This window comes from Natator depressus, chromosome 1 (genome assembly GCF_965152275.1).
Source record: "Natator depressus isolate rNatDep1 chromosome 1, rNatDep2.hap1, whole genome shotgun sequence".
Taxonomy (NCBI): Eukaryota; Metazoa; Chordata; order Testudines; family Cheloniidae; genus Natator; species Natator depressus.
The window spans coordinates 261,200,024-261,213,955 of NC_134234.1; the positions used below are offsets into that span (position 1 = coordinate 261,200,024).

General features: G+C 41.8%; 3 protein-coding genes across 3 annotated transcripts; 1 reads left to right on the top strand and 2 right to left on the bottom strand.

The window, feature by feature from the left end:
- The first annotated feature begins 4,293 nt into the window (after window positions 1-4,293).
- Window positions 4,294-9,946, top strand: LOC141986379 (histone H2B 8). Its single transcript, XM_074950815.1, has 2 exons — window positions 4,294-5,011; window positions 9,364-9,946. The coding sequence occupies exon 1, from the start codon at window positions 4,305-4,307 to the stop codon at window positions 4,683-4,685; it is 381 nt and encodes a 126-aa protein (XP_074806916.1). The 5' UTR covers window positions 4,294-4,304; the 3' UTR covers window positions 4,686-5,011; window positions 9,364-9,946.
- Window positions 6,443-7,143, bottom strand: LOC141986364 (histone H1-like). Its single transcript, XM_074950796.1, has one exon. It carries the CDS (start codon window positions 7,108-7,110, stop codon window positions 6,457-6,459), a length of 654 nt encoding a protein of 217 aa, XP_074806897.1. The 5' UTR covers window positions 7,111-7,143; the 3' UTR covers window positions 6,443-6,456.
- LOC141986372 (histone H2A type 2-C) lies at window positions 9,301-9,772 on the bottom strand. The gene has a single exon (XM_074950807.1). The coding sequence runs from the start codon at window positions 9,713-9,715 to the stop codon at window positions 9,326-9,328; it is 390 nt and encodes a 129-aa protein (XP_074806908.1). The 5' UTR covers window positions 9,716-9,772; the 3' UTR covers window positions 9,301-9,325.
- Window positions 9,947-13,932: the final 3,986 nt, after the last annotated feature.

Below are 13,932 nucleotides of genomic sequence, written 5' to 3' on the forward strand. Positions count from 1 at the left end.
AGGCGTAATCTACTAATCCAGACATTGGCATGGAAGGGGGGAGGAGGGGTTAAACTACCACCTTCACTAATGCCTTGCCATGAGGACTCAATTAGGCCATCAGGCTCAGAGGATTCTACTTTAGATTCTCCCATTTAACAGATAAGACTACAGGCCTGCAAAGCTGAAGGCGGCGCTTTATCATGCTTTGGAGACATGGCTTACTGTCTCATGACCATGGAGGGACAGAGGACATCAGGGGCTACCATGTTTATCCATATTTCCAGCATGACAGAAATATTAACATAGAGGTGGCTCCTTACTGAAAAGCAAAGTTGCTTTAGCTCTGTAAGCAATGAGAAGTCTCTCTTGAGACATTACATCAGACAACGTAAACTAAAAACCAGAGTTCTGCACAGCTTCACATACAAGCCCCTTCCCACATCTCATACCAGTGTCTGCTTAGTGTACTGTTCTCACAGGGTTTTTCAAGCACCTTTCACTAGATGATCTATTCATACCCTCATTGTCTTGGTTTCCTTTGGGAAGCGTGGGATTCAGCCAGGTGTGGGAATAGTAACTGTTTATTGTGTTCCCCTAGCTTGTATTGTACATTGTACAATGTAAAAGGCTGCACTCTCATGGATAAAGACTCCTGCCCCTTTGCTCCAGTTAGGGCTTTGCCCTAATATAGCTATAAGTGTGCAAACCTCAAACTAAAGTTTATAAGGCTGAAGCAGGGCTTCAATCCATTAAACTGCTGTAGGAAAGGACCCTGGTTGAATATTATATGTGGAGGGGGACGGGTCGCTCCTCAATAGATTTCTCATTATATCAGACGACATGTCAGAGGGATAAAGTCGCCAACAGCATCAACACTGGGCATACTACCTATTGCCAGTGGTTGAAGGTTTCCATTTTCACTTCCACAAATACCAGTTGCTATGTTGTGTATAGGTTCAGGCTGCAAGAATGGCTAGTGTCCCAGAGAAGATGAGGGAGAGATCGCAACCATAGGGGAATGCTCAAATAGAAAGGGTCTCCAACTGTATCAGAAGCAAGAACCAAGCCAAGGGGTGTCAGCCCTAGCTCCAGATCAGGGTGATCAGTCCAGCCACCACACTGCCCTACCGAAGTAGTGATGGGCCCAGGGCACAAACCAACTAGATTGGCACATCAAGGCAAAGTCACAAGGTAAAACCCACCCTACAGGTGAAGGGGGGGGCAGCAAACTGGGCCCACTCCCAGGCTAGCGTTTGGCTGCTGATCACCACAAATCACAAGTGATACTGATTTTCTTGAAATCAGTCATGAAATATACAGCACTTTTACTTTTCCTTATCTCTGCATTTTGTTTTGTTTTTTCTTGTTGTTGATTGTTTTTTTCTCCCCAATTTGATGCAACAATGTAACCTAGAAGAGTAATTTAAAAAAAAAGTGGAGTAGAAAGAGTTGGGGAGGGGATTTATTGCCTTATTATGATATAGTATTTGTTATATAAAGAGAGCCCAGGGAAGCTTGTTTGCTTGCTTGCTTGCTTGGTTTTGTTATTGATTGTTGTTTTTGTTTGTTAAATCCCACTTTCACCTTTGAAAACGGTGATTTTATTTAAAAAATATTTAATATTTACAGCTGATCAAAATAGTGATGGATTATTTATATAATTCCTGAGAGTTTACAGTATAAAGATAGAAGCAAATATAACCAGAGGTGGATAAAGGTGTCACCGATTTTTTTTCAATTAAAAGATATTTGTCATATAATTTGTTAGTATCACATTTTCTTTGTGCATTTTCTAATTATTAATCTTTTTGTCCCTGTTTTCCTTGCATTAGCAGAAAACTTTCACAGAAGCTTTCTCAGCCACCCTTAATTTAAGGGGCAGAAGTTATGTTTCTCAACATTTCTTACAATTTTGGGTGTTATCACCAAATAATGCCTTCCTCAGACACATTTATTATATATTTTTTAAATTCTCTTTCAAAACAAGGCACTAAACAAAAAGCTTTATGAAGTAAATGGTATTATTTATATGAAAATTAAATACATGTTTTCAGGATGAAGTTATAGAAAATCCTAATAGACTTTGTAAACTATATAAATTAAAAAAAGAATGGTGATGGAAACAGTAACCTCAGTTTGTAAATAGATTTTTCACTCCATATTGGTTTGATAACATCACTTAAGGATTTTAGGGTGGGATTTTCCTCAAAAGCACTGAGATGTGGCCTAACTGCTTCAACTGCAGTAACTGGTAAAAAAAAAAAAATCCCATTCTATTGAGTTCAGTTGGCACTGAGTTAGTCTATAGGTGAGTGATTTTGACAAACCCTGCATCATGAACATGAATTACTAATGATCTAGGCAATGAGCATTTACTGTGGTTAAGGAAAAACTCTGTTTTCTAGAAAACTTGGGTGGAAGAAAGGAAAATGTGCATAGTCCAATAATAATGTTAGATCACTTCAGTTTCTGTTTGACAAATGTAAACAACTGAACCAAACAGCAGTGGCTTTTATTAAACAATTTAAACATAATTTACAATGTAGAGAAAGTAGATAAAATAGACTAACCTATTGCTACAGTGCTTGACTGAAAATTGGAATGGCTCTAACCTTTGGATTTGAAAGTGTAGGATAACAACACCCAACTATGGTTTAGAATGACTCATTAAAGAATATATATTTGTATAAAATCAACTCTCCACAATTCCATAATAAAAATATAGATGTCCACTTTGAAGATACTTTGATTGTATTAAATCATTACATTTTCTTATTCATAATAATACTATTATTCAATGTTGAATTTATACATTATTTTTATTATCACAGCTACCCTGTGATAGATTTCAATAAACAAATTTACATTTTGATTAGTAATATCTAGAGGTCTTGAATCTAACTTTGTTTTACATGACGCACACAGTCCACGTAAAACAAAAGAAAATACCAAGTGTGTGCTAACTAAGCTGGTATCCTGAAAGCACAAGATGGGGGATGTATTTAATTTTAATCACAAGAAGTCAATAGGAAAGTACAGCATTAAGCATTTTGTCTTTGCAGGATGAGAGGTGAAATTCTGGCCTCATTGAAGTCAAGGCCAAAAACTCATTGACTTCAATAAAGCTAGATATTCCCTGGCTCATTGGTCCTGCAATGAGTTACACAAAGGCAGACCCCTGTGGTCCTAATTATAGTATCATTTTGTCATTTTAACCTTCACCTATTGTTCTTATGAAGGATTTCCATTTTATTGCATCTCAAATATTTCCACATCAAATTTGTTGTTTACAATTTTTTTCACCCAACTGCCACCACTTTAAATTCATTGTTTATTCTGAAAAACTGTTTTTATAGTTTTGGTTTTTATTCTCAATGATCATCAACAATAATGAATACTCTACAGTTCAAATTATTTCTTTAATTGCTCTTGTGTTACCTCATCTCCAAATTCTGATCACAGTTATAATTGTGTGATTTCATTAGCCTACAATGTCTTCATGTGCAGCTACAACTGAAGCCACAGATTTGGCCTGTAAAAACATATAATTACCAGTGACAACAAACAAGGAAAGAATCAAGGTGAATTTTAGATCCCACTGGCAAGTATTAAGGAAACACAATTTTAAAAAAAGAAAAGGAGTACTTGTGGCACCATCTCTAAGGTACCACAAGTACTCCTTTTCTTTTTGCAAATACAGACTAACATGGCTGCTACTCTGAAACCTAATTTTAAAAAGTAACCTGTAGACTGGATTAATTTAACCTCAAGATTATTGATAAACAAATATGGAACTTTATAATGACTTTTCACAAATGCACTATTTAGAGTACATTTGTATAATTTGTACCTTTAATAGAGAAAGATCATAATTTTTTTTTTAGTTTCATTACTAATTTAGGAGTAGACCCCAATGATCCTTGGGGATTGAGAGTAGCGTCTACAGGGATTTGTGTTCCCCTATAATATAAACAGCTATAAGCCATTCCTGAATTCGACTTCGGCTTTAGCTTTACAGTTTTAAAAGCTTTAGTAGGACTGCACCTAGAGCGAAACATTTGCAAATACTGCTTCCAACTATTGGTTGATAAATTGCTTTTTGATTGGCTGAAAAAAATAACAACCAATGGTGACATGGTATCTGAAGCTGACCAATTATGAAGTCGTATGTGCCGGTGCTGACACCATTTGTTTCTTGTATCAAATAGGAAGTCAGACTGCAAAAGCTACTCGTTTGCATACGCTCCCTATATATACAAGGGTAGCTGTGCCATCCGCATGCTATTGTTCTTGAGCTATACAGCAAACGATAAACTGCTACTATGCCAGAGCCGGCAAAATCTGCTCCTGCTCCCAAAAAGGGCTCGAAGAAAGCTGTGACCAAGACTCAGAAGAAGGGCGATAAGAAGCGCAGAAAGACTAGAAAGGAGAGTTATTCCATCTACGTGTACAAAGTGTTGAAGCAAGTTCACCCGGACACCGGTATTTCCTCTAAGGCGATGGGGATCATGAACTCCTTTGTAAATGACATCTTCGAACGTATTGCTGGGGAAGCGTCTCGCCTGGCTCATTACAACAAGCGTTCGACCATCACTTCCCGGGAGATCCAGACCGCTGTACGCCTGCTTCTGCCGGGGGAACTGGCCAAACACGCCGTGTCTGAGGGCACTAAGGCCGTCACAAAGTACACTAGTTCTAAGTAAACTTTCGGATCTTTTTTCGGCTATAACCCAAAGGCTCTTTTAAGAGCCACCCACTCTCTCTACGGAGGAGCTGTATTACTATTTTATTTATCTCCTACGCAGAACAACTAGTGTATAGAAAAAGTACGCTTTCATTTTCAGACAAACACTAACTAGACCTTTTACTACAATCTAAAGCTTTATTTGCTCTATTGCAGTTACTAATTTTCTTGGTGGTTAAATAGGATGGTTAAATGTGTACTGCTTTAAAGAACACTAAAACTTCCCTTCCAAAAGCTACCCCACCCCTCACCAAGGAGCACGAAGGCAACCTTCTAGCACTACAGGTTTGTATTTGATCTTAATCTCCAGGGTATATCGTAGTGGAAATACTGTAGAGCAGGCAAGTGTGGATAAGAATAAGGTCTTTGAAGTCTAAACTGACTTAATTTATTCCTTCATTTTCCTCCAGTTCCTGATTTGAGGAATTCTCCAGAGCCTTTTACTGAATATTTAGAGTGGGAAATGAGCAGGTTTTTAAAAACAGTTCAGGAGAGTTTAATCCCTATAACTTTGCTTAGAGCTTCTAGTATAGACTTACTGTGTATACCCAACAAAAGATTTTCTATTGTTCTCAACTTCATAACTTTCTGAAAGTTATAGCTAATACACAGACTGCTTTCGGCATCTTTGAGCATTAGGAAAATTGGGGGGGGGAGGCTATTCTCACGACTACTGAAAAGCATATCCTTGCAAGGTACGCTGAACAGTTGTAAAACCCGACTGAGGAGACATGTCTAGAGTATCACAGTGAAAACTGGTTGGCGAAGAGCACAGCTGTGCAGTAAATGTGTAGTGATCCTGAAGCGTTCCTGAAACGACGCCTGCATTGCACATATGTATATAGGGATTTCATCCTCTGTGTGGTGGATGTGACCTTCAAATGAGTCAGTTGTGCAGTGATTCCTAAGTTGTGGGTTTTTAAAACCTTGGCACTCTAAGGTTCTTCACCCTACATGTCCTCTTTATAAATGCTTTAAATTAGTAAATGGCAGCATGGTTCACTACGTCACTATCGGTTAGCGAACCGAAAAAAGGTTTTGATCTTCTAATATTAACTAGGCCGCCATAGGCATGGAGCGGGAGAAGGCATATCTAACACAGGGGGGGACGGAGATTGGAAGCGAGGGAATAAAACATAAAATAATGGCTAAACGCGCTGTGTATTAAACAGTGAAAACAAAACTACGAAAGACTCACGTGCACCCTCCCCATCAAGATATACGTGTTCAGATTTTAAACTTGTATGTCAGCTCTAGGTGCCCTGCTTTAAACCCAGGGAGGGAAACGGACCAATCATTGCACAGCGCGGGCTTTTCAAACTCTCCACCAATTTAGTTCTGCTTCCCGCAGCCAGTCAGGTGATTGTTTCTAAGTCAAACATTTACTCTTTGTCCCCTCACTAGATCTCCTACCCTCCCCCTCTGTAGGCAGAACAAAGAATGACCTGAGCACCACTTAAAAATGTACGGGGGAGTATTCCAAAGAGGAGTAAGCGCTTAGAAACAGTATCCATAAATATTTCCTCTTAGCTTCCCTCAGAACGACAAAAGTAACTTTAAGTTACTTTGTATTATTTCCAACATTTAGTCACAAAGGGGGGGAAATTTGTTACTGCTGTGACGGTGAATGCACGAATGTTTCAGCTCCTTTTAGAAAAGGTGGGTGGCTCTTAAAAGAGCCGTTGGGTTTGTTTGCACGAGTTAGACTCTATTTTCTTTTTCAAATCCCTTTACTTCTTCTTGGGCGCTGCCTTCTTACCCTTTCCTGCTTTAGGTTTGGTTGGCTTGGGCTTGGCAGCCTTGGGCTTCACCGCCTTGGCCTTAGCCGGGCTCTTAGCTGCCTTTTTGGGCTTGGCAGCTTTGGCCTTTTTGGGGCTCTTGGCCGCTTTCTTGGCTGCGGAAGCCGCTGGTTTCTTGGCTTTTTTCGGGCTCTTTTTCACAGCCGCAGCCTTTTTAGGTTTCTTGGTGGCGCTAGCGGGTTTCTTGGCAACTGGTTTCTTAGGCTTTGCCGCTGGTTTCTTCTTCGGTGCCTTCTCCTTGGTCTCACCCGGCTTCCTGTTGAGTTTGAAGGAACCAGAGGCACCGGTACCTTTTGTCTGCACCAAAATCGTTTTGCTCACCAGACTCTTAAGTCCTAACTTGATGCGGCTGTTGTTCTTCTCCACATCGTACCCTCCGGCAGCCAAAACCTTCTTAAGAGCGGCCAAAGAGAGCCCTTTGCGCTCTTTAGAAGCGGACACTGCCTTGGTGATCAGCTCGGTCACGCTGGGACCCGAGGCCTTACGGGCTTTTGAACCTCCTGCCGCCTTCTTCGGCTTTTTAGCAGAGGTTTTTGCCCCAGGAGCGGACACAGCAGGAGTGGCAACAGGCGCAGTTTCCGACATTCTAGCAGACGTTTTCCACGAATCAGAAGAAAACAATTGGGCTAGAGTAAGTCAGATGCCTGGTATTTATAGAGAAGAGCTACTCTGTGATTGGTGCACTAAAGAGCCCGCCCAGCTGCAAGCCAGAAAGTACTCTTCTTCCCGTTCAGTTTGTGTTTCTTGGAAGTCAAAAAAGTGTGTTTTTTGCAGTATATCCACCACCGAATCACCCCCACTTTATAGCGTGCTGAAGGGGAAAGAGGGTATTTTCATTCAGTAGAGTTTCCCGTTGGAGAAACAAAAGATGAGTTTTAAAAGAGTCAATAAACCGTGAGTCCTGGACCTGGAGAGACCTCGGGAGACAGAAACTTTTGTTTTTCCTTCTAAATAAAAACTGCACCGTGCTCAATGAAATTTCCAAAGTAATGAAACGTTATTCTTTAAAGGGTCTTCTCCCAGTCAAGGCTCAAAGCCAGACATTTGAATCAATGTTTTCATAGTAAATTGATTTCAAAGAGAAGGAAGTAACACAAACTCGTCCATGAGCGTTGAATATGGATTAGAAATTAGCTTCTTTGACCAAAATCTTTTACCCTCCTTAAAACATGAAATGTTAAATTAGCACACCATGGAACAATGCGAGAAGCAGATTGAAGTCCCGTGAGGGACTGTTTGTGCTCCAAAAGTGGATGACTTGTTAAAGCAGAGTGGTTCATAGGGTGCTGCTCTGTGTACAATACAGAGCTGCTAGCTATATCTTAGTCCTGTGTTAACAGGAACATTCGTTATCCTAATAGACAAGGTCATAGTAACTTCAGGTGGAAGAATTATTGGCGAGGTTTTCTTAGACTATGAAGAAAATATTAACATTCATTAACGCAACACTGCATTCTGAATTGATCCAGTAATCAACTTTTGAAATCCTGATCCATTGTCTAAAGGGCATGGCTATTGCTAAGGTCTTTTCATTCTTGTGCATTACAAACTTCAGCAAATTGCCACTGACATGTATCTTTGCTTTAGGACTAAAACATTGCATATTACACATTATTGTTCAATTAGTGATGGATATATGTTAATAAGGAACAATTTAAAATAGAATTAACAATCACACATCTCTCTTACAAGATAGAAAGGCTTGATGCAAACTTTCACAACAAAATTATACAATAACGTTAACACACACAGTGAAGAAATAGAAGAAAACATTCCCTTATATTATTAAATCAAATGCAGAGCTCTCCCATAATAGGTAAGGACACATCCCTTTAATAAATCACACGGTTCTGCCTTGTGTTGTTACAAGTGATTCCTAATGGTACTATATGAGATTAGATTTTAAATCAAGAGTAGCCATTTTAAAAGGTATTTTTCCTGTTACTACTTTTTCCTTCCATTTGTGACATTTTTGAACCCACAGACCAGTTTCATATGCAATATCTAATCATAAATGGGGACCAAATCTCTTTTGCTATATCAAATTAACCAATCAGTAATTGGCAATATCCTCAATCTCCCACAAACCCCTAATTTATCCAAACTACAGAGGGAATGGGTTAGACAGTATGATGTGCTATATGTATTCGAAATTAAACGTGTTAAAAACTGTTCTGTGTACTTGAAGAATTTGAAACCCCCTTTTAAAGGAATTAGGGTTTCACTATTATTTTGGGTTCAAAGGGACCAATCAATATTTGGGAGACAGTTCTTTAAATATGAGTATAAAGAACCCCAGGGCAGGTGAAAGATAACTTGGATAAAATTGTGTATATTTGTTTGATTTGTCGCAGCAACATTAAAAAAATGCTTTCGTCTCTAAGAGAACAGGATGGGTTCAACATAGAATGCACCATAATCACCTGGTGCTATTGAATATTTATTTTTCTCAGTGGTTTCCTATGATTATATATCCACACACTGTTTACGATCTGTTTTTGCCCCATCGATATTTATGGAACCTGGAAGAACAAAGGCTTAGTGCCTTGTTTTCCCTCCCCAAAAGGGGTTTCCGTTACTCACGAAAAGTAATGGGGGTGGGTGAAGAGGAGGAGAATCACTAAGTGCTTAAGTTTTTGGCGATCCCTACTAAAGGGGCGGGTGGTTTCTACTTAACAAACAAGGCTGCTCCTTCTGTTTTAATGAGATGTAACTCTTTTTTTGAGACAGTAGGTGGCTCTGAAAAGAGCCTTTGGGTTAGCTCTGAAGTTGAAGGATTCACCTTTCTTCTTGGTCAGTTTCATTTGCTCTTCGCCTTATGACTTTCGGTTTTCTTAGGCAACAGCACGGCCTGGATATTGGGCAGGACACCCCCTTGAGCGATCGTGACTTTCCCCAGCAGCTTGTTGAGCTCCTCGTCGTTTCGGATGGCGAGCTGCAGGTGACGGGGGATGATCCTGGTTTTCTTGTTGTCCCGAGCAGCGTTACCAGCCAGCTCCAGAATCTCAGCGGTCAGATACTCCAGCACCGCAGCCATATAGACCGGGGCGCCAGCCCCCACCCTCTCCGCATAATTGCCTTTGCGGAGCAAGCGGTGCACACGGCCCACCGGGAACTGCAGCCCAGCCCGCGAGGAGCGAGACTTCGCCTTAGCCCTCGCTTTGCCTCCCTGCTTTCCTCGCCCCGACATTGTAATTCACTCTCTAGCAACAACTACCACACCCACAATCTGGTAAACCTGCCCTGAGCGCGTAGTAGAGTCCCGATTTCTGTCCTTTTATCCTGTCCGTGTGACTCTTAATGTAATTTGTGATTGGCTAAAAAATGAATATGGTCTGTTCCACCAATGGTGATGCGGATCTGAATCTGACCAATGGCTAGGCAGTAGTTACTGTAATTTTACCCTTCCTCCCTCTGCGCCCCCTCCCCGTCCCGCCCTTCTCAGAGGCTGTCTCGCTCCATCTAAACGGCCCTCAGTAGTGACAATAAATGTGTTAGTCTCTAAGGTGCCACAAGTACTCCTTTTCTTCTTAATTGATTAACCTGTCTTTGTAAACCTGAGGCTTTTCTTTTACAGTATGTACTTTGAGTATGTGTCTCCTAGACTATTTTAATGCTTTTCTGTCTGCAGAAGTAATAATTGGTCCTTCCACATTGGTGTGGTGTGGGATATCTAGTTAATTATAAAATAATTGATTCAAGGATGATTAAAAGGAGAACAGAGTAGAATGGTTTTTTTCCCCCTTGCATGAATCTTGCCATAAATGAGATACTTGTATTTAGTTTGCTGCTTGCTCCCACGTGAATAAAAAGGGGATAATTAACGTCTTTTTAACATCTTACTGGAAGATCCAAGTATAGCACTTAGATATTTTCAGCCAAAAAAAAAAAAAATAGGATACATGCTATCTAAAATGTATACAGTCAAAATACCATTGCTGTGAGGAAAGCTCAGCAGCCATTCTTTGGTAGCAAAAATGTACAGCTATTTAGAAGTGGAAACAGTTTGTCTTCAATGGCAATAATGTATATCTTTTTAGGAATGGGAATAATTCTGAGTAAACTGTGTTTAGCTTGACATATTTAGTTAGAATATCACAAAAAGTGATTAGTTTGTCAAGAAAAGCTCAACAAGAAATTGAGATACTTTTCTTTGAGGAAGGAAGGGAGTTAAATCAACAATATTTGCGACCATCACAGTGACAAATGTGGTGGGATTGGAAAATGTTTTTTTTACAAAAATAAGTAACCAAATAAGAGTATGTTACTCTGGAAACAAATCATCCGGGTTAAGTTTTACACTGGTCAAGGCTAGACAACATTATCCCTTTGAATGTTTTGGAACCCTAATATGGTCTATCAGTCTCTGAGGAACAGTTTGTGATACCATTAGACAAAATGAAAAATATCTAACTACATAAGTAGTCCAATTGCCTTCAGTAGGATTTCTCCAGGTATAAGGCTATCACCATCTGGCCCTAAAAGAGAACCATTAAATAGGTTCAGCACCTCAAGTTGGAGCAAACAGAGAACCTAACCTCCACCCAGTTGTAATGATCTGCCCATGTTAGAGTGTCATCACTGTGCCTCCTGTATTCAGTATTTCCAGTCCCACCATGAATATTAGCTATCAACCAAATCTGAGTCAGAAACCACCTGGGAGAGGACCTTCATTGTTATGGGAGCAACCATATGTGGTTTAAGAGCAACATATAAGAGTCATCATCAGCACAGATAGTGAAATTACTGAGAACAGTAATGGTCTTTGAGAAAGAGACTGTCATTTCTGATATGTTTACCACAATGGGGACATGGCCTGACTGAGATGTTTAGATGCTACCACAAAATGCATTTAAAATAATGATTAATAATTTACAACTTCCTCAGGCCTGTAAACAACTCAATTAGATTTGATTGAAATCCTGAGGGTCAAAAGAGGATAGTATGTATTTCTTAAATTAAATTTGTCCTGGAACTCTCAGAGTAGATGGACACACCTCAATGAATCCACCTTCAGATTGAGACACCCCTAATCCCAAAGTCTAATTCAGATAGTAAAGCCATTCCCCTTCCCTGGCCCTTCAGCAAATTAATTTGAAGTGAGTATGCTCTTGGACAGAGCTATGCCAAATCATTATTTGTTTCAGCCAGCCAGACCTCAGTAATACAAACAAGGGTGAGCATCCCATCCTACATTTGAGGTGAAAAGTGATGGCTTTATTAGTAACTTTCATACATTAAACAGTACGTTGACGTCACTGCCCACCATTTCCCTAGGTGCCCAAGAAAAGCATTGTTAGATGCCCAGCTACATTAAAATGACCAAATACTGGCAGTGGCCAGGAACTTTGGTTTGAGATGATTTTGGCCAGTTGGTTGGCTGTTCTATTTTGTTTTTCTATCTGAATCTAGTCCATGGGTTGTTATTAGAGCTGGCTGGAAATTTTCTGATTGAACATTTTTCTATTGGAAAATGCCAATTTATTAAAATTCAAGCTTTGTTGGTGAATGTGTCAATTTTGTCAAAATACTGGCAGGTTTCTGATTAATAGTGCCATGGAAACCTGCCTGATTTCTTGTCTGGCTCCTTGGCAGCCCACCTGATGGGAAGCAGAGATCCCAGAAGCGCAAGTTCCCAGGGCATCAAGGCCCTGGCTCCTCAGCAGCCTACCTGGTAGACCCTGAAAAGCCAAGATGCTCTGGGAGCCATCCTGGAGGGCAGGCAGCTGAGCAGCCATTCCATGAAAAGTTCCAAGATTTGTTGTTGTTTCACTACAGAAATATCCCCCCTTCTTTCTCCACCCTCAAAAAAAAAAAAAAACCCTCTGAATTTTTCATGGAAGAGAAAATCCCATTCTCATACAGCTCTAGTTGTGACCTTTTAAATGCAGACCTCCCTTCCATAACCCGTGCTTTGGGCACCTTTTAGATGGACTCTTCCAATGCACTCTCCATAGGGCTACACCTTAAATCCATTTGTGAACTGAAACTTGTGTAGAATTGGTAACTCAATTGTTAAGCAGGTTAATTCACAATGAGCACATGACACCAGTGTTCTAGTTTTGCACTGGTGGCCTATACACATTCATGTGAAGGTTCTGTTTGTTGTAACAAAGCCTTAAAAGGACAGGCACCTCCCTTTATGAGGGATCACTTCTCTCTGGTGTCATGCTCCTGCAACTGTGAACAGAGGAGGCATTCAAACTGGAGCTCTGTTGATCTTTAAGATAAGGAGTTTGGAAGGACATTCTCCATAAGTGCTCCTCAGCTTTGTAATGCATTCCTTCCCCGCTTGGATAGCTGCACAATGTTGACTATTTAGGACAGAGGTGGGCAAACTACAGACCGCAGGCCACATCTGGCCCGTGGGACCCTCCTGCTCAGCCCCTGAGCTCCTGGCCTGGGAGGATAGCCCCCGTCCCCTCCGCTGCTGTTCCGCCTCAGCCTCAACTCACTGTGCCACCAGCGCAATACTCTGGGCTGCGGGGCAGCGAGCTCCTGGGGCAGCGCAGCTGCAGAGCCCGGCCTGACTCGGTGCTCTGTGCTGCGCGGTGCGTGGCTGGCTACAGCTGGGCAGCACGGCTGTAGTGCTGCCAGTCACCGGTGCTCCAGGCAGCGTGGTAAGGGGGCAAGGAGTGGGGGGGGCGGGGTTTGGATAGAGGGCAAGGGAGTTTGGGGTGGTAGTCAGGGGGCGAGGGTGTGGATAGGGGTTGGGGCAGTCAGAGGGTGGGGAACAGGGGGGTTGATGGGGGCAGGAGTCCCCTGGGGGGCAGTCAGGAAGGGGGGAGGGGTTGGATGGGGTGGTGGGGAGCAGTGAGGGGCAGGGGTTCCGGGGATGGTCAGGGAGCAGCGGGGGTGCATGGGGCAGGAGACCAGGGGAGGGGGGGGGCGTCAGGGGCCAGAAGCGGGGGGGAGGGTGGATAGAGGGTGGGGGCCGGGCAACACCCCCCTCCCCTAACCAGCCCTTCATACAATTTCCAAAACCTGATGCAGCCCTCAGGCCAAAAAGTTTGCCCACCCTGATTTAGGAAAACAGCAAATACTTTTTTTGAACAGGGACTTGGGGCGCACTAAAGGAGATATGGGGGAGGAGGAAATGTGATGAGTGGGAGATTTTGACTTGTAATATATTAAATAACTGGTAAATAGCATAGCTGGTAGAGAAGGGAGACATGCTACTGAGGAACCTCCTCCACCACTCCCATGGCAAGGAGCTCCTGCACCTCCTGAATAAGGAGTTGCTCGTGAGAGGGATCCCTGAAGAGGGACGGGAAAAGGGGGTGGGACGGATGGCAGCAGCAGAACTGAACAGAATATCCCACTTCCACCATATGGAGGATCTGACGGTCCGAAGTTATTTGGGACCAAGCATGGTAGAAGTGGGACAAACGATTAAAAAAGGATGGG

What these genes read in the sequence shown, in the direction of transcription:
- LOC141986364 (XM_074950796.1), bottom strand. Translation starts at nt 7,110, where the DNA reads ATGTCGGAAACTGCGCCTGTTGCCACTCCTGCTGTGTCCGCTCCTGGG.
- LOC141986379 (XM_074950815.1), top strand. Translation starts at nt 4,305, where the DNA reads ATGCCAGAGCCGGCAAAATCTGCTCCTGCTCCCAAAAAGGGCTCGAAG.
- LOC141986372 (XM_074950807.1), bottom strand. Translation starts at nt 9,715, where the DNA reads ATGTCGGGGCGAGGAAAGCAGGGAGGCAAAGCGAGGGCTAAGGCGAAG.